Genomic DNA, 19594 nt, shown 5'->3' on the forward strand with positions numbered 1-19594 from the left:
CCTGGTATTTGTAGGTGTAGGATTTACAGTCATCTTTAATTGTTTTATAGTTCATATAATCCTGCTGTTAAGTTTGACATTTATTTATTTTCTGATATTTAAAACGACTTCACTTTTTAGTATACAAGGTGTCAAGTTTATTGCCTTTTATTTTACATGATGTTAATATTGAAAGTAATCCATGAACCCTTCACATGTGGGAACAGTTACTGCTACTTTCTGCTTAAATGGCAAACAAAAGAGTATGGCTTGTGTGCGGTTAGGTGTCACGCCTAGTCTTTCACCTTTTAAATCTTCCTGTGGATGTAAATCCACATCAATGTGCTTGAGAGCCAGTACTCGAGGGCAGGGGGTGCTCATATCAGGATTTACGTGCTGTCGCAAGCTGCTGATTGTCCTTGAATTTAAAAGCACTGAATGCAGTAAACGGCACCTAAACAGCCACAAAAAAAACAGCCGTGTCATTCAGGTTTTACACCAAAGGCATGTTAGGGCCAGTGCAGTTGGAAAACAAAGTTAAATACAGTGCACACAATACATAACTTGGTATTACATTGCATTCTTGCAGTGCAATTGTGACATCATTTTACATTCAAATAGCCATTGTAGGGGAAAAAACCCCCCCCAGTTTTAAAATACAAAAATACAGCCCCTCGGTTTGAATTACTCAGATAAAGAGCATTCCCTGTGCTGTGAATTTTACCAGCTGAATGGGTTTACATTATGAAACTATTATTATTATTATTATTATTATATTTCACATTGTGTAATATTTCACAGTATGTCGTGACAGTGCTTGTCTCACGGCTTTCATTAGACTTTATTTCAAAGAAAAACAAATAGAGCACATCAAATATCCCAGCTATTCAGTTGGCAATTAAGTGTATCTTCAAAGCCCCCTGGTGTGCTAGGCGTTTACTGTAGTTAAGAACTGCAAAGCCAAATGAATCTAAGTCATGCTGCATTAAGTGCTCATCAGGGTTTGTTTTTATTTCTTTTTCCACATTGCCTTTTTTTGTAGGCACAACTAAACAGTCATTACATGAGGATACTCATTTTGATGTAGTGTAGATTACAGTCCTCAGTGGCTATTTATACCATATGCCTGCTTCACAATTTGACTTTGTTCATAATAATAATAAAAAGGTTAATGATAGTTATATCATTGTGTGTTATTATAAATGTCAAAACAGATTAAAGGAGTGATAGCCACTAAAGATTGCATGGTAATTTTGCAGTTTTCTCCACGGTTATGCTGTGCCTTTACCATAGTTTATCATGGGCTTTACCATGCATTTACTATGTTTTATTACACTTTGTTATGCTTTTATAAGTGATACAAGGCAACCGTTTCCTTATTTCTTATTCACTGGCTCTTTTCATTGTGATTTTTTTTTGTTTTGTTTTGTTCTTTGCTTGTTGTATTTTAACCCTGTACTGCCCTGGGTATGTTCCCATACCTATTTAATGCCTATTCTCTCAATGTCAAATATATTGGACACTGGGCAGCAAAGGGTTAATACTTTAATGCACACTGTAACCTAGACATTACTGCAGCCTTTCATGTTGTGGAGTTATTGTGTTGTCCTTGTGTACTGCACTCTAACAGTGCTGTCAGAGAACACCAAAACAAAGGCATAAAAACATTTACAAACAAACAAAAGCTGTAGCTTTTATATTTAAAATCAACAACAAAGAAGCTTACAAGGAAAACACAACAATAATAAATGCATAATTGTGCTGCACACGGTTTCACCTTTAAACTTTTCTGGAGGAAGGGAATGGTGGCAAGCCGGAATTATCAATTGTGTTTTACTTGTTTCAATGTATTAAGTGGTAAGTGATTCATCATAGAAAGCTCTAGAATGCACATATGCCAGCAGTGCTACTCTCTCTCCCAGCGCAACTTCACGGAAATTACGCCGGAACCATCCATAGGCTATACTGTCCAGAAAGCCCTGAAGCGGCATTGTGGATGCCTGCAACAGAAAATAAATAAATCAATTAAAAAAAAAAAAAAAAACATTACAGAGGAGTATTTGACATTTAAATAAATAAATAAATAAATAAATAAATAAATAAATAAATAAATAAATAAATGCCGGATTTGCATATTGCATATTCCTTAAATCCTATCAGGGGTCACAAATGGAGATTAGATAAAGGGGCACTCAAAACAGAAAATAGGAGGCACTTTTTTACACAGAGAATTGTGAGGGTCTGGAACCAGCTCCCCAGTTATGCTGTTGAAGCTGACACCCTGGGATCCTTCAAGATGCTGCTTGATGAGATTCTGGGATGGGCCGAATGGCCTCCTCTCGTTTGTAAATTTTCTTATGTTCTTATGTTCTTCTCTATGATTATGGGGTCACTGTGTTAAGAAAAAAAGGATTACTCTTACCTGTAAAACCTGTAAAATATAAAGGAAGTGCAGGTTTTGTGGACTAACATCTTGTAATAACAAGCCCAGTAAGACAAGTACAAAAGCTATTGAAAAAAAAAAAAGTCAGGATGCTTTAATCACAGCAAATGACACAGGAAATCTAACAATTAGTTCATTTTAAAATTTCAAGAAATGACACAAACCTGGTGTCCAGCAGATTAAAAATACAAGCAAGATGCATCGAGCAGTCACGTAAATGCCGCGGATATTTCTACTGTTAAACCCGTCTCCTTCGACAAGGAGTAAACGCTCCTCCTGCTGTCTCCGGCACCACTGCCTCACTTTACAGTACACAACCTGGAGGAGGGAACACAATGTGTCATGCTATGTTACTGTCATGTTAAGCAAAATGTAAAATGGATGTTTCTAAAGTGTGAAATACAGTGAAACGTCGCATAACCGCCCTGATCAATTAACCGCCTTGCTAAATATATTACAGTTAGGCTACGAGAGTAATGGTACTGGCAGCAAGTGTAGCGTCCGCGAAACAGAAAGAAAGCGTTATAGCAATCAGCCTTTTGGTGGCAATATCAAGAAAGAGCACAAAGTACACTGACAGAGATATTAAGAAAGCAGAAGCAGGGAGGCAGGGACTTACAGAGTTAAGAAAGAAGCCATCAGTTGCAGGTTACTGTACATTTACTGTTTTGTTTTGTATTTTTTTTTAAAGCTTTACGTGGAGATGGCTTATAGCAAATCGCATTGTAACACGGTGTATTGTAGCCTAATTAATCTCGTTTATGTTTGCTTACTTTTAAAGCAAATAATTATCATGTGTTTAAAGCAGTTACTATAATAATAATAATAATAATAATAATAATAATAATAATAATAATAATAATAATAACAATAACTAGCAAAACCATAACCACTGCACCCTAGCAATAGGAACCAAACTAATTTAACAAAACAAAACCGGCAAGGAAAAAAGCATGTTGCTGTTATCATGTATGTTTCCAATAAAAAGTGTAATTTAGTTTAATCTACAGTATGTATCATTGCATGATGGTATCTCGATGATTTATTTTTTACAAAGAAATGTAAAATAAATCCTAAACTCTGCTGTCGCAGGTCTATAGTTTTTTTTATTTATTTTTTTATTGTAATATTCCAGTGACCTAGCATCCCGTTAAAACACAATGACTTACTGTGCAGGAGGTCAACACTACCAGTACATATAAGAAGAACAAGATTTTCATTAGGGTTTCTTTCCATGTTTCTTGAGGCTGTAAAAATGGAAATGTTCTTATCAAGCTGCAGGACATTTTAAGTGCACACAGCAGGTTGCCCCGCAAAAAAAAAGTTTGAAAATACAGTATGGCTTCCTTTGTTTACAGTCTAAAACTTTCACAGGTTAGCTTGGTCACACACAGACAGACACACAAAAAAACTCACCCCGCAGACATCATTGTGAATTAGTACCAAAATACAACTGTAAAGAAAAATTACAGAATTATTTGTGGATTTATGGTTTCAGTATCCAATAATGATATTTATATAAACACATACATTTATTTTAAAGTGGCTTATAAGCTAGGAAGGGCAAGGAGCTCCATAGATTTGGAGTGTAGGAACGAAAAATCACAGTTGACCTGACCTAAAATGTCTTTTTTCATGTTACTAAAGGATGATTTAGTAACCTGAGGTAAGAGAAGATAAGAGCCTGAGTTAGTGTATAAGGTACATTCAAGACCTTGAAAGAAACAAACCATGACGTAAGTGAGCAGTAGGATGTAAACCATCCATCAGCCAATGGGAAGAACTGGAGAACATGCTTTAGAAATCTGGTTCTAGGGGCTCCCGAGTGGCGCATCCAGTAAAAGCACTCGCTAGAGTGCCGGATGCGCTCTATAGCCTGGATGTTGCGAGTTCGAATCCAGGCTATTCCACAGCCGACCGTGGACGGGAGCTCCCAGGGGGCGGCGCTCAATTGGCCGAGCATCGCCCGGGGGGAGGGAGGGTCAGGTCGGGTCAGGTCGGCCAGGGTGTCCTCGGCTCACCGCGCACCAGCGACCCCTGTAGTCTGGCCGGGCGCCTGCGGGTTTGCCTGTAAGCTGCCCAGAGCTGCGTTGTCCTCCGACGCTGTAGCTCTGAGGCGGCTGCACGGTGAGTCTACAGAATGTAAAGAAGCGGGCGGCTGACGGCACACGCTTCAAAGGACAGCATGTGTTCATCTTCGCCCCTCCCGAGTCGGCGCAGGGGTGGTAGCGGTGAGCTGAGCCTAAAAATAATTGGGCATTTCAAATTGGGGAGAAAAAAACGAATTGGCAACGACTAAATTATTAAAAAAAAAAAAAAAAAAAAAAGGAACTCTGGTCCTGTCTTTGTAGAAAACCAAGGCCTAATTACCTGGAGCAATAGAAACAGTTAGTAACATTCAGGTTGCCTGGGATGATTTCGGTTGCAGAATTCAGAATGGTAATCACTTTAGTGAGAAAGCCCAGCGCTGGAAGAGACCTGTTAAAAGTACAAAAGTACAAACCCTGCAGTTTAAAACTAAATGGAGGGCAATCCGTCTACAGCATGAAGCTAAAGCAATACTGAACAAAATAATGGCAATTTAAAAAACATACAAATTCCTAGAAAAAGTATATACACACTTTACTTTTGTAAAAGATTATTATTAGAAAATCCAAAAAGATCCAAAAATGTACTACAGTCAGCACTCACATATCCGACCCTAGAAAATTGTGATGGTTAAACGAGTGTGACGCATATCTGATTATTTCATTTTGGCCCGTTCCAAACCTTGTAGGTTTTTTCAGGGAACACATAAAAGATACAATGTCAAAAATGCATAGCTGAAAGGACTGTGTTTTAACATAGGTAAGGCTTCCATTTAGATGTACTGTAGTTGGTTTTGTTGCTACAATACTATATTTTCAACAGATGAAATATTTTAATTCAGAACGATATGATTCTGAAAATATCACTTGCCAAAAGAGACGACGGTGGACACGTGAACTGTAATACAGTACATACTTTTAAATCCGGTACGTATTGTAGCAGTATGTAAAATTCCCTGTTAACGACCTAACAGCAAAATTAAATCAAAATGTTACCCACGCACAGAACTGCGTAAAACGTAAAAGGCAATGCAATTTAGCAAAAGATTTAAAAAAAAAAGATAATTCCAGAATTAATACAGTATCCAAAGTCAGTATTCAAAACTGCAGAATATAGCACTTGATAAGGCCCTAATGTCACAGTTCACTTGTAAATGAAAATACACAAAAGCAACTAAAGATCACAGATTTAAAAAAAAAATTCATCACAGTATCTAAAACTGTTTAATGATTAACTTTTACATTACCATAGCTTGTCTCGTTTGCTTTGTTTTTGCTGCATTTTTGTCATGTGAAATTGGAGGAAGCGCTGTGTAACTGCATGCTTGAAAAAAAAAATGCAGACTGACGGATAAACAAGTACATTGTAACATTGAAGAGATGGGCTTTGTATCAGAAAACTGGTGACAGAGTCGGAAATCGCGTGTGACGGGCAAGTGCATTAATTTGTTACATAAATATAATGGGGATTGATTTTATTCTTAATACAAGGGCGGTAAAACGTGTGTATCTGGGTAGCGGATATTCGAGTGCTGACTGTATATAACAACTTACCATGCAAGAAAATATAATAAATAAAGAGTCTTCTTTTTCCTTCTGCAATGACTTTCTTGCTGGATAAAGAAAGAAAAACATAACTCTTCCTATCTTATTAACTCATTTCTGACTGCTGTTTTCCTTTAAAAGGATCAGTAAAAAGGTAAACATGAGATATCCACAACAATATGTAAGAAGTAATGTATATTTTTTTAAATAAGAGATTCTTTTAACTGATGCCACTAAGTGAGCTTGTTGTAAATTACTTGACAGCACTGGATTGATCCAAAGTGCACCTAGCGTGCTACATTCCTATACAGTTGTTAAACAGGATTCCACAGCTGGAAAAAAAAAGTATCCTCAATAAAGTTTGACAAGAAATCGAGCAATGAAATCATTTGGGACAGTACAGCAGAAAATACTTTTGCACAGCAATAATAAAAAAGCACAAGTGTAACATCTGAGCAAGTGCCTTGCCTCTGTGTCCTACCAGGCCATCTTACCTGCGAGTCTGGGTCTGATGCTTCCCTCCACCCTTGAACTGCTTGTTTGGCTTCGTAAGCGTAGACCATAAATAGCAGGAATACGGTACAGTAAAAGGACTGTAGAAAAAAAAATGTAGTTTTATAATACTGTCAAACCTTACACAGTGACACGAACTGTAGACATCTGCTCTGGAGAAAAAAAATGGATTCAGCTGAACTGCATTTGTTTCTGGACAAAACTGAACAGCAAGTTTTACTTCACAAGGCAGATTCTCTATACACATTTCACTGATGCAAAGACCAGCTGCTATGGGACATGGACTCACACCATGCAAAGGTGAATTACACAAAACCTGGAATCACTGGTCATTAAACTAGCAGGTGTAGCCACACATGGCATGCACAACTTCTCACTGCAGATCAATCCAGTAACCATTTCAACACTCGCCACCAGGGGGCTCTTCCTTTGTCATTGATACAAATCAATCTACTCTGGTAAATACAAAAAAAGACCTGCTATTGTGTAATATCCAATCAATTCTTTTAAAAGTATTAGCAATATCGTTTATTATGGGATACATATTTTATAGAAACACAGGGATCTAAAACACCCCATTCATCCAGCCCCCAAGCCCTGTTTATTGTGATCTGCAACCCCACTAACTTAACTATCGTATTGTGAATTCCAAAATACACACATTTTCACCAGACACACTCTGGCCCATTATAACAATGCAGTGCTAGGTCATTTACATAAATAAGTTAGGTTTCAGTTCCACAGTCCATTGACTCCATCTTTTTTTCAGATGAGCCAAACATGTTTTCTCTTCTTACTTTTTATTCTGTACTCACCATTGCCAGTGCCACTCCATATGGGCAAAACCTGCATAATGCAAGGAGTTTAGCTGGCAGTATTTCAATTGTACTTGTAGCAAGCAGGGCTGCAGCTGCCAAGAAGTCAGCCAAAGCCAGCTGGAACAGGGGTCGGGCCTGCAGAAATAAAGCCTGAGGTCACTCTTCTTCATAGCTATCAATCTCTGTCTGCATGTAGTTAATATACAGTATCAAATGTATCTCGTGGACAACGCTGGGTAAAAAGAATGTTTCGACTTGCTCTCAGAGGATAACTTTACCTGTACCGGAGGATTCACAAAGCAGGACGACACAGCATGTGATAAGATGAGTATTGACTGGAAAGTGGACTCTGTTAGTACGTTCCCTGGTCATTAAATTATACATAAGGATATACATAAGGATATTCAGTGCCCTGGTCATTAAATTATACATAAGGATATACAGTGTAGCACATTGTGTTTTGCAGACTGTGATATTTTACTGTAATGTAATGCAGTTTTGAACAACAACAAAAAAACTCAATGGGATCATTTGCAATGGGATAACAGGAGAAGTGTATTTCTGTCTCAGTAAGATGATGATTCTTCAATTTATTCCTTGAGTTTGACACATTGTGACCCATGGAACGATATAAATCGTACCAAGCTGGCACTGGCCGATCCACGCTTCGGGGACACATTTCCAAAATCTAGAAAAGTATAGTATGATCATTGACATAAAAACTCTAGTAAAACCACAATATATTCTGGGTGGCAAAAGTTGTTGTAAACATAGCCAATATAAACAAGAGTCAGATTGCACAGCTGTGTGATCCATTCCACATTTTACCATGAGCTTAGCCACAGAGTACATACAAAAACACAGGGGGGTCATGTGACACAGCAATGACTGAAATATGATTGTTACACAATCATCTGTTACACACTATCATCTTCTACAGCTTTTTCACGTTTAACAGCCTACCTGTTCATCAAGATATCTCTTCTTGATCACAGAAACAACAATTACAGAACCACTTCCTATCAAGCTGTAAATGAAATCAAAAGGGAAATACGTGCGTGTTAACATGGATTACAGGGAGAAATAAGCAGATGAAAAAGAAGCAAACTATTACATGGTCCATGTATATTTAAATATCCATAGACATTTTTTTCTGCATTTTAAAAATAATATTATAGAAATAAAGAAAAGGTAGGTTAGTTTCCTCCTACTTAAACTCATTCAAATCCTGATTTATTTTATTTTATGAGTGAATTAGATTTCATCAGCAAAAATGTCTACATAGAACGACTGCCAATGGCTTAAGATAAAGAGAAATATGGGTCAAACACATTATCACTAGTCACATAATACGACTCATTTATAATAAGTGGAATAACTTCTTATGTTCCCAAGACACGTGTAAAAATGGAAGTGTGACAGGCAGACGGGCGGATATACAGACGGCTTGATCCCAATAGCAGGTTTCCAGATATGGGAAAACGTAATGGGTACCACACATGACATACAGACACGACTGCCTCCACTATACCCATTGCCAGACATTCATCCCCTGTGGGGTGTAATAAAGCTCTACAGGTTTTTAAATCTGTTTTCTTATCACTGGTTCCAAGTTTTTTCTGTTTAAGATCTTTTGATTCTTGGTTTGCATTTTATACTGCAATTTGGAGTTGCAGATATTTCATAGATAAGATAACGGTATAGAATAGAGGCTGATGCTGCTTCTCAGTAGCTCACTGCATGCGCTAAAGTGCAATTGTCTAACTGGAATCAGACTATGTAACCTACAGCAAACGTGCCCGGATGTCGCAGTTTACTCCGTATTTGAAATATTTGCATGTTATAAATAAACCAAGTCAAGCACTAAAAAAAATTCAGAACAATAAAATGGGACCTTGTAATAATATGAATAAACTAGTACGTAACTATAGTAGGCTACATAATATAAAGTCTTCAGTTTAAACATTTGGACAACGCTGATATGCGCTATAAATCTGTTGGAATAGATCTTCAAGAAACTGCATCATATACAGATTTCTCAATATGCCAAGACCTAATTGCAGTGTCGGCTTTAATGGGCACCCCATTGATCTGTCTAAAGATAACTGAAAGGGGTGTTATATTTATTAAAATCTGCTCTATAATTCCCTTTGTTACATGCTGTTCTGTGAAGAATAACAGAAAGGTTCAGAACAATAGCTTACCTTAGCGATAAAGAGGATATGTAGACAATCGCCAAGATGTGCATCTGAAAGTTAAAGAACATGCATTTCTGGGATTTCGTACAGCCTCGTTTGACCCAAATGTGAAAAATATACATACGGGATATGCAGTTTATGCTCCAGGTCTAAAAGCAGGTGTGAAGGAACATAAAATAATTGTAAGCAATAAATCAGGAGTTAATTTCTTATTTATGTACTGATTCAGACATGGCTTATCAGGGTACATAACTGATTGCATTTATAACCTAGTAATCGGTTTTGTTATAAACTCCTGATACTGAGAGAGACAGGTGGCCTGTTATAAACATAGCAGACCAGTCAACTATTCACCAGAAGTCTCCCGTATTTTGGATCTTTCACCCAGACATCTCCCGGGACTGATTTTCTTTCATATTCTATTGTTAAACCCCATTATGACAGCAAACCTTTAATGTCTACAACATTCAATGCCGGTGTGTGATTACGTGATTACTGAAATCCCCGTCTGTACTTAGCAGGGTTTAGGACCCAGGGGAGTGCTGCAGGCAAGTTCACATACTTAGCCACGCACCTGAAGTAAACCTGGATCAGCCCCCCCCCCCCCCCCCCCCCCCGTCTACAGGGCAAACAGTAAAAAAGGTATCACAGATTGCTCCCCCACCTCTCCCGACACACACACGCTCACGATTCTGTATTTTCAAACCTTGACAGGTATGAGATTTCAGTTCCCAAAAGCTCGCGTATTTTGAAAACTCAATGTTGAGTGGTATGACACACATTTAAATATTTTTGGTATAAAGCTGACATAGATTTGCAATTCTTGTCTATCAAGGGCTAATTGGATTACAGTAAAATTTGTATTCCTGGATTACATGCTAAATTAAACAAATTAATCAAATTATTCTTGTTTTGTCTCTTCAAAATCTTAAGACTGTACAATACATACTTCCTTAATTGCGTAGAATCACAGTAAAGTGGTTTTACCTTTTTATCTGATATTACTGTCCTATTATCAAAGGAAACACCTAAATGCTGGTAAATCATGGCAAAACATAAAATCAAACAACAGCGTAAAAAAAAAAATCTAAGAAAACTCTTCTGCCTAACCGAACAGCTAATCCTCGGTATTCCCACGCAATCACAGAGAGAGCCAGTAAAAGTTTGAACGTTCCTTTTCTTCCCTGTTATTTATTTATTTAATTTTTTAACACCTCCTCCTTGGACAGATGCCAGCACTGAACTACATCACATGCAAATGCTCCTATCTGATATTTAATAAGTGAAAGGAGTCAAGGATTAGTGGTCATATGATCACTGATTTGAATGCCCGCCTCTCAGCCAAGTACCTGGATACATTAGGGGGAAACACGTTTACAAACGGAACAGAATCACAATATGAGGATTGACTTACTGAACCTTTCAATAAATAATGTAGGCTACTGCATATTCTAATAACAGATAGCCTTTATTAATATTCTCAACATGACACACAGGTATGACTGCATTCACTTTAGTACATATTGTTACTTAGGTTTATCTTTACCCTGAGTTCTGTTGATCCAATATTGGGGTTTTATTATTTGGCTCTGCATCAGAATCCACTTTATCTGTGCTCTGTGCTCCTTTTGTGCATATCCAGATACCAAAGAAAATCACATGACCTGTTGACCTTACCAGAACTGCAAGCCCCAGAGAAAAAGGAGGGTGGGGCCAGCAGAGCTGAAAATCATCACCACATCATGTGATTCCGGGCCTATTCAAAGGGTGTCTTGATTTGATTTGATTTGATTAATGGTTTTTGATATATCAAAACAGACTTTTGTGAATAATAATAACGAAGATGTGTATGGCTGTTCAAAATAAGGAGGTCCAGTAATGCAACCCAACACAGTTATGCAACCACTTGTTTTATGCTGTGGATATGGTACACTGAAACGGTTTCAGTTCTAAAAGCATAAAACCATGAGTGGACCCTGTGATCCTGAAGTGGTAATATGCGTAATTATCATAACAAATGACATGAGCGAGACTATGTAAAACATTACCAATTTTATGATATTCAAGACATAATCAGAGCAAGTGCTCTCTGATAACGTAACAAAGTTTAGTCATATGTAATGTGGTCATCTATATTGCATTGTGTGTCATTTTCACATGTAGGAGAAGGTTTTCCTGTTTTACCCCTTTTGTGGTCCTAGGACTGCACACCCTTCTAATGTCCCAGTTAGAGCACATCCAGTCGGTTCGATGTCACATGCGTCACATTCTTGTGAATCCATTGTTTGTCTATCGAGCTGCAGTAAAACTGCTCTGCCGCTGCCAGTTCCCAATTGTGCTTGTCAGGCGAAACAGTTAATACAGTCCAAAGCCAGCTCAACACCTACCCACAATGTATGCTTCTTCTTTCCAGTGCCATTATGGATTACTTGCCTCCAAATGCAACCAACTTGAAGTTATTAAAAAGTGATTTAAAGCACCATTCAGACTCGCCACTTCAGAATATAAACTATCATACTAGAACATGGAGTCTGGTGGTGATGTGGCCATCAAAGGGACCTTGGCATTGTAATTCATTTCTATAATAATAATAATCTTTACTTCATAAAGCACCTTTCATGACAAGTCATCACAAAGCACTGTATATAAGAACGCAAATAAAAAGACAATATCCTTTATTGCTATACTGTTTGGATAGACACTTATATTTCATCTCCTATTAGCTTTTTCTACAGGGGTTCTCCTCAGAAGGCCCTGTCATGTTATTTCTTTCAACATTTTTTTTTTATAAACAAGTGGACTATTGAAGACTACCAAAAAGGCATAATGTGTGAAAACTAAACAAACAAACAAAAAAAAAACTACTGAAAAATCATCTTTCCAAACACAACCTGCTAATTGAGGAAGTTTTTGATTTCTATTTTGTCAGTTAATATCAAACTGGGGATTTCAGGACAAGCTATAATGACCAAGTTAATGATTGTATGCATGACAACTTTAGAAGGTAAAATCACACACACAGTAGTTTATAATACCAGTTATTCCGTCTGAGATAAAGATAATTATAAAACAGAAAATTGTTTGACTGATTTAATTTTCAAGACACAGGCAGCAGGCAAGTATTTTAATAAGATCCTCCTTTTGGATCTGGAAGTTTTGCTGCTAATGAAGTATGTCAGGTTAATATTACTGTCTCAGACATGTTTCCAAGACATTACCCCTTGTGTGTTTTATACATGGTATGGCCACTAAGAAAACAGCTTTCTCACTTCCTGCATTTAATTACAATCTAACAATTCATAAATCCTCTGCAGTTGTCGCCTCCTATGTCACTAGTCTCTTCCATCTGTATATAGACCAGAATTGTCTTTTTAGTCACGTGCCATTAATACTTAAGGTGAACCTATTTAAAATGCCTTTTCATTCATCTACAATACGGAAAGTTAAATGTAACTCACTATCTGATTTTTTTTACTACTTTTGGCAGTCCCCAATCCTTACAATAGGATTTCATAACTAGTTATCTATTTGTTAACTAACAACTTTTTGGCTCATATAAAACAGATACAGGGTATTTTAAATATTTCCAATTGAATCCCAGAATCTGAGCAATACATTACATTATTCTGTCATGAGCGCTCCACAGGTTAGGGTCCTTGGTGTTGATTACACCAATTTACCATTCAAAATCAAACAACTGAAGAAAAGCAGCAGGCACCACAAATCCAAGTCGTTGCTTCTTCACTTGATTTTACTTTGAATAGTAAATTAGCCCAGTCAACACAAATGACTCTCAGCACCTTATTTCTGTGGACAGCTTAAATCAAATAATCTGTTCGCCCAGCACTACCTACAGCCCTGTATGTGTTAGGCTGTGCTATCTATTTGATGATAATGACAAAGCATAATGATGACCAATAGATATTCAAGGCAACTCTTTAGTGCGCTCCAGCAATGGCTTTTTGTTAATCAGAATAGCCTTTGAAATTAGAATACTTACAATGTTGTACACTGTTGATTACTTTAACGTTTTCAGTGCCCAAGATTCTTATAACTCTTTAAAATCTGCATCTGGCAGATGTTTTTATTGTTTAGAAACAGTATTCCCAGAATGTCTTGCAGTCTCAATTTGCATTAAAAGTGTTTAAAGGAGGGTACTAGGAATGTATACACACAACTCAAAATGTTTTTTAAATCATATTTCAGCAGCAAATTCAAATGAACAATTCTAAAAGAGAAATCCCAAGTACTGTTTTATCTATTAATAATACAAAAAAATAATAGAGTTTTAGGTATACTAACAAAACCACTAATCAAAGCAAGGAAAAGCTGTGTCTAAAGAAAGACTAGAATTCAGAATAGTTATATACATTTATCTACAAAAACACAGGTATAGAGTTAATTACATACATCATATAATAAATACTTGTTTTCCAAACAAATGTACCGTTTCAGTTTTCTCAGTTAGAAATGTCTGATAACTGTAATGGCTAATATTACAAATGATTAGGCCTACATAAAGTAACAAGAAAAGGTATTTTATCCCGTGTATAACAATATTGAGTGTTTGCTGTAATCATTTTAAATTCTTAAAGACCCAAGGTTTCCACCTGTTCCCTAATATACAACCTTATAACTTAAAAACATGGTTCTAAATTTACTTTACAACAGTGACTCCAAACTCCACCCTGGGACTTGTCCACAATTTCTTTGTTTGTGTATCAAAATCACGGCTTACCAATGCACACAAACCAGCGCCATTTGTGCATGCAGCAAAACATTTCCGTCAGTTTGAAAACTTGCAATAATGGTCTGAAGTATATACGATTTTGGTGATGCCATAGCTATATTTATTAATGGTTAGGGAGGTGCCTTATTTTTGTATTTAAACCAGGCCTGGGTGAGCTGGCTATAATAGTGTGGGTGGTGCGGCCTACTGCAGTTTCTACGACAAATCTAAAGTTTAAATTGATATGGCCAGTGGTTAAAACACTGTGACAAATGTTAAGACAATAACTCAAGATCTCAACCCACATAATCCTTGGAATCTGTAACTACTAAAGTTGAAAAAAAAAAGAAGACGATAAATCAAGTAATGATCATTCCTTTATCTAATCACATATCACTGCTTTCACCAAAGATCACACAGTTTAAAGGAGAATTAATTAACTAAGGTTTTTTTTTTTTTTTTTTTTTTTTTTTTGCAAGACTGCACATCCTCAAATTCTTTGAAAATGCTTCATAAAACTTAAATTACATAATTTAAGCTATTGTATAATTTCACATGCTTTTTGGTGTGTTCAGACTTATCTTCAACATGTATTTATTGTCCAATCTAAAAATAAAGCATCTTGACAACACTTCATAATAATGGCCATAAATTAATATGAATTTCAAAACAATTTCATAGGATTGCATAGGAATATCATCTGAATAACAAGTTTTGTTACCCTGAAAATAATTAAAAATGTCTGCATATTTAAAATGAATCCAAGCAGAAAGCACACTAAAAGTGTAACCAAAATCTCTACCCAACTGATTTAAGCAAAGGCAGATAAATAACACCATCACTGAAATAATTAAAATATTAACCCTGCAGAGATTGGTCATATTTCTACAGACACAAACCACACTGTTAAATGTTTAATTGTTGTAACCTAGGCTGCATTTAAACGTTTAGAATAGACTCCATTGTCTGTTAAGAACTATCACTTCTGTTTCACAATGAATGTTACTTCTGACCCTGTGTCTGAGTTTATATATACAGTTCTCCCAGAGACTCATAAATTGCATGATATTTAACAAAGAGTTGGAAAACAGCTACTGAATAAAAAAACAAACATTTTCAATAAGTTGTAACATCCCCATACAACTGAATCACAGTAGCACACTTGTACTGCTCACCCATTTCAAAGGTTTGAATACCAAAAGTAAACATTGAACTGCTTTACACACAACACATTAGATTTTTTTTTTAATTTAGTTAAAAAAAATACAACATTTTGTGGGGAGGAGAATCCATAAAGTGGTAAACGTGAATTTGAACTGTATATTCTGGATTCTAAATTATATCAGTCCTTGTCAAGCCTGTTTTACAAAAATGTAACTGCAGCATAGTTACTGTATACACCAGATAATTCCTGTATTTTAATAAATTCTTTGTCAGTTACTGATTCATTTTCTCCATTATTTTGTGTGTATAATATATAAAGCTGGCTCTATACACACACACACAACTTTGAGCTGTTTTATCTTGCTCCAGAACTCCACCAGCTGTTAGCCTGATATTTCCACACAACCTGTTTTTCCTGGGGACTGAAGTGTAAAATAGTCAGAATGGCAGTTAGCGTCTGCTGGCGCCCAAGAGTGTCCTGCAGAGTCAAGAACCTGTAGATAATGTTCTTCAGGTACTCGAGATTGGCACCTTCCCGGCTCTGGTCTCTAGTACTCTTCTGAATATGATCTTTAAGCACTCTGATCTCCTCACTATGTCGTTCTTCGGTAGTAAGAAGTGTATCTTGAAGCTTACGCACATCTCCTTCAAGTCTGTGTTTCAGCTTCCTCAAAGCATTGACCTCCACCTGCTTCCGAGCTAACTGCTCAGCATACAGAAGCAGATTAGGTTCGTTAGGCCCTGCCAGCTTCAAAGCCTGTGCAATGATGTCTTGAGTCTCATCTGGACAGTCACTGCTGCCACTATTTACTTCCCTCTCCACTGCTGCATTGTTCTCGCTGTAGCTTTTATGCCCAGTCAAACTGTAACCAAAAGACATGGACCTCAGCCTCTCTAGCTCTTGGTCCTTTTCTGCCAACAGCGCAAGAGTCCGGTCTCTTTGCTTATGCAGCTCTTCCTCCAGTTTAAGTGCCCTTTCACGATACTCTGTTTCTAACTTTTCCAGCTTTTGCTTTTGACCTTGCTCTAGGTTTAATGTGTGCTGCTGCCTTACTTCAAGCTCCTGTTTGTGCTTGCTTTCCATTTCATCACAGGACAGACGGAGGGAAATGTACTTTTCTTTGAGCTCAGACAGTTGATCACGTGCTTCTTCCAGCTCTTTGGCCATGCTGCCATCTTTAGCGTTTTTGTTTTTGAGCACCACCTGTGCCCTCATCTTGTATCGCTCAAACTCTTCCTTCAGCTGCTTTAGTTCCTGCTGGTAATAAGCAACGGAAGCCTTTTCCCCATCTGATGGCTCACTGGTTACCGCAAGCTCCACCTCACAGACTTTTTCAATATCAATAGACTGCTGGGATTTCTGTGCTGCCAATAGCAGCAGTTTTTTCAGCTTTTCCAGTTTGTCTTTCAACATGTTCACATTCAAATTGGCTTCATCAACAGTAAGATCTACAGAGGTCCTGGTGGTCACAGTTATAGCCAAACTCTTGTTTTCCATGTCAAGCTGCAATATGCGGTCTCTGAGCATCTGAATAGTTAGCTGGTCCTTTTGTTTGGCTTTCTCATACGTGCCCAAAAGCTCAGAAAGCTCGGAAATTCTATCTTCCAGGCTGGCGACACGTCCCTCTTCCATTTGAGAATGTTCTTGAAGCTGTTCCTGAGCTTGTGCTACCTGTGATCAAACAGATTGGAAATATTAGGCAATAAATAAAAAATGTGATCTACATTTAAATCCAATGGTTAAATCGCCAGGAAATAAAGATAAAGGAAACTTTAAATAGCCCTGAGGTGTAAAATCCATGGTCAATTATTTCTATGTTGGACACAGAGTTCATGTCATGCTAGAATTCAAGTTAATATGTGCAGCACGTGCTGTGCCATCCTTTGGGTGACCCAAAGTTGGTTTTTCACAGAAATACTGTATATATTTCCTAGATCAAGTTTATTGTGTAAAGGAAACAAAACAGGAGTAAAATACCTTTTTCATCTCCTGTTGCAGTTGCCCCTGAAAATGTGCCTTTAACTCTGCTATTTGCTGCTGCAGTTCCCCTACGCGTGGATCAGGCTTGCACTTTTCTTCCTCCGCAGCCTGCAGACTTTTCTTCATCTCATCCATCTTCTTGGAAAGCTGCTTCATTTGGGACTCACAGTCCACCACTCGATCAGCTGCTGACATTTTCTCTACAAGTGCTTCCTTCATCTCTTCCAGTCTCAGCTCTGCATCTTGCCTCAAGTCCCGTTCTTCCTGCAGCAGGTTTTGCAACTCCCGCAGCATCAGGGCATGGTCACCTTGCTCTTGCGCCCGCTCATGCTGCTGGGTTATAACACGGGCTTTGGTCTCTGCCAGCTGCTCTTGCAAACCTTTGATATCTGCTTCGTGTTTGCTTATTTCTTCTTCTGACTTTTTAGTGAGATCATCAAAGTCTTGCTTCATTATTTTCTTATCCGCTTGGAAGGAAGCCTCCATCCTAGACTTCTCTTGGGTCACTGTCGCCAAAGAGTTAGTCAAGGTCAAAAGCTGAGTCTTCAACTGGAAGACCCTCCTGTCTGCTTCTCCTGCAGCCTGCTGCTCGCCACTGCTAGAGCTGATGCCGCTTTCAGACCCATTGTTCTCCTCAGACTTTTGGGAAGATGGCCCAGCAGCCAATTGGTCAGCCAGCCCCCTTTCGTCTTCGTTCAGCTCCCCCTTGGTGCTGCTGCTGGCCACGCTGGTGGCAGTGTCTGCACTGGCAGCAGTGCCAACGCTGTCTTCGCTGTGCACAGAACATTTGTCATCTCCATGGTCGGAAGAGCACCGACCAGTGTCTGTGCCCCCCAATGGTTGTTCATTTGGTAAGTTCAAGTCTGCTTCCTGGGACACAGTGAGAACTTTAAGACTTGCCTCCAAAGCCTCTTTTTCCTTCAGAAGGCTTTTGTAAGCTCTCACCACATCTTTGAAACGTGTTTGGTACTGGGCCAGTTGCTTTTTCTGACTTTCTATAGTTTCCAACAGCTCCTTCTTGTTTGGCCCAGCACCAAAGTTCATACCAAACTTTTCCATGGTTTTCTATTTCAGCTAAGTGTCATCTTTTACCTGGATCAATCTGCTCTGAAACAACCAACAAGAAAGAGAGTAACAAATGAGCAGTTATCATATCTTTATTAAATGGAATAAAAAAAAACACATCAGATAAAAATATATACTTGGGTTTTATGTTTATGTTAAATGTCACGTATAAGTCACACTTTCGCGTTTGAAATTATAAAACCATTACAAAAAAAAAAAAAACGTTTAAAAACGGTACCTTCAAACATCTGTATCTTAACATGTAAACAATATTGGTGCCATATGCAGTTCAAAAAACGGTGTCCGATAAAACCAACATGTACTGCTTGGACTCACTAAATAAAAACAAAGTAACACTATTACTGGCACAGTACAACAAGGAACAGTATCGAATCAACATACTAGACTGAAGAAATTAAATGTGAATGTAGAAGTGCAGCTGAACGTTATACATTTGGAAAAATACTAAGTTACAATATATTTAAAATGATTCTTCAAACACAGATAATTCTGTCTTATTTACAGTTATAGTATCCAGGCCTCAGACAACTGGTTACGTATTTTTCTACGCAAATTAAACACGTATATCAAAAGACTAGCACTGTTTTCTACAACTTTAACTTCTTAAAAATGATTAGCCTACATCAGTGTAATAATATGAATATTTTAAAGCCCTGTTGCAGGGCACAGCTTACGTGTCCCAGGAACCTGCACTTCCTGGTGGAAGAATGTAACGCACAAGAATCAATAAAGTTACCGTTGTTGTTATTTAAAAAGGTTTATACGGCCAAGAAATTAACCAAATTATGCGCCATGTTGAGAAGGTCGAACATTTCTGACAAATGAGTTAGCCTGTTTTTGACACACACACACGCACACACACACACACACACATATATATATATATATATATATATATATATATATATATATATATATATATATATATATGTATATATATATATATATATATATTAGCTCAAAGAGCCAGCTGCCCAACGTTTCGATATGTTGTACATATCTTTCTCAAGGGAGCCTGTGTTTGAATCCAAACATTGGAGGTATTTATAGG

At 37.6% G+C, this 19594-nt stretch overlaps 2 protein-coding genes across 6 annotated transcripts; both read right to left on the reverse strand.

The window, feature by feature from the left end:
• Positions 1–31: 31 nt before the first annotated feature.
• Positions 32–10841, reverse strand: LOC117419975 (uncharacterized). 2 transcript variants are annotated; one of them, XM_034033437.3, is made up of 12 exons: positions 10571–10841; positions 9590–9633; positions 8349–8412; positions 7383–7520; positions 6549–6647; positions 6064–6122; positions 4793–4900; positions 3839–3875; positions 3592–3669; positions 2587–2740; positions 2402–2487; positions 32–1979 (listed from the first exon to the last, which is right to left on the reverse strand). In XM_034033437.3, the coding sequence occupies exons 1-12, from the start codon at positions 10628–10630 to the stop codon at positions 1830–1832; spliced, it is 1077 nt and encodes a 358-aa protein (XP_033889328.1). In that variant the 5' UTR covers positions 10631–10841; the 3' UTR covers positions 32–1829. The 2 variants fall into 2 exon arrangements, with proteins under 2 accessions (XP_033889328.1, XP_033889329.1); XM_034033438.3 differs by lacking the exon at positions 2402–2487.
• A 3094-nt stretch (positions 10842–13935) lies between these two features.
• LOC117419453 (GRIP and coiled-coil domain-containing protein 1-like) lies at positions 13936–19346 on the reverse strand. 4 transcript variants are annotated; one of them, XM_058985831.1, is made up of 4 exons: positions 19218–19346; positions 18761–18857; positions 17455–18559; positions 13936–17148 (listed from the first exon to the last, which is right to left on the reverse strand). In XM_058985831.1, exons 3-4 carry the CDS (start codon positions 18514–18516, stop codon positions 15832–15834), a joined length of 2379 nt encoding a protein of 792 aa, XP_058841814.1. In that variant the 5' UTR covers positions 18517–18559; positions 18761–18857; positions 19218–19346; the 3' UTR covers positions 13936–15831. The 4 variants fall into 4 exon arrangements, with proteins under 4 accessions (XP_058841814.1, XP_033888094.3, XP_058841813.1 ...); XM_034032203.3 differs by having other exon boundaries at positions 17455–18564; XM_058985830.1 differs by lacking the exon at positions 18761–18857.
• Between the last annotated feature and the right edge of the window lie 248 nt (positions 19347–19594).

This window comes from Acipenser ruthenus, chromosome 14 (assembly GCF_902713425.1).
Source record: "Acipenser ruthenus chromosome 14, fAciRut3.2 maternal haplotype, whole genome shotgun sequence".
Lineage (NCBI taxonomy): Eukaryota > Metazoa > Chordata > Actinopteri > Acipenseriformes > Acipenseridae > Acipenser > Acipenser ruthenus.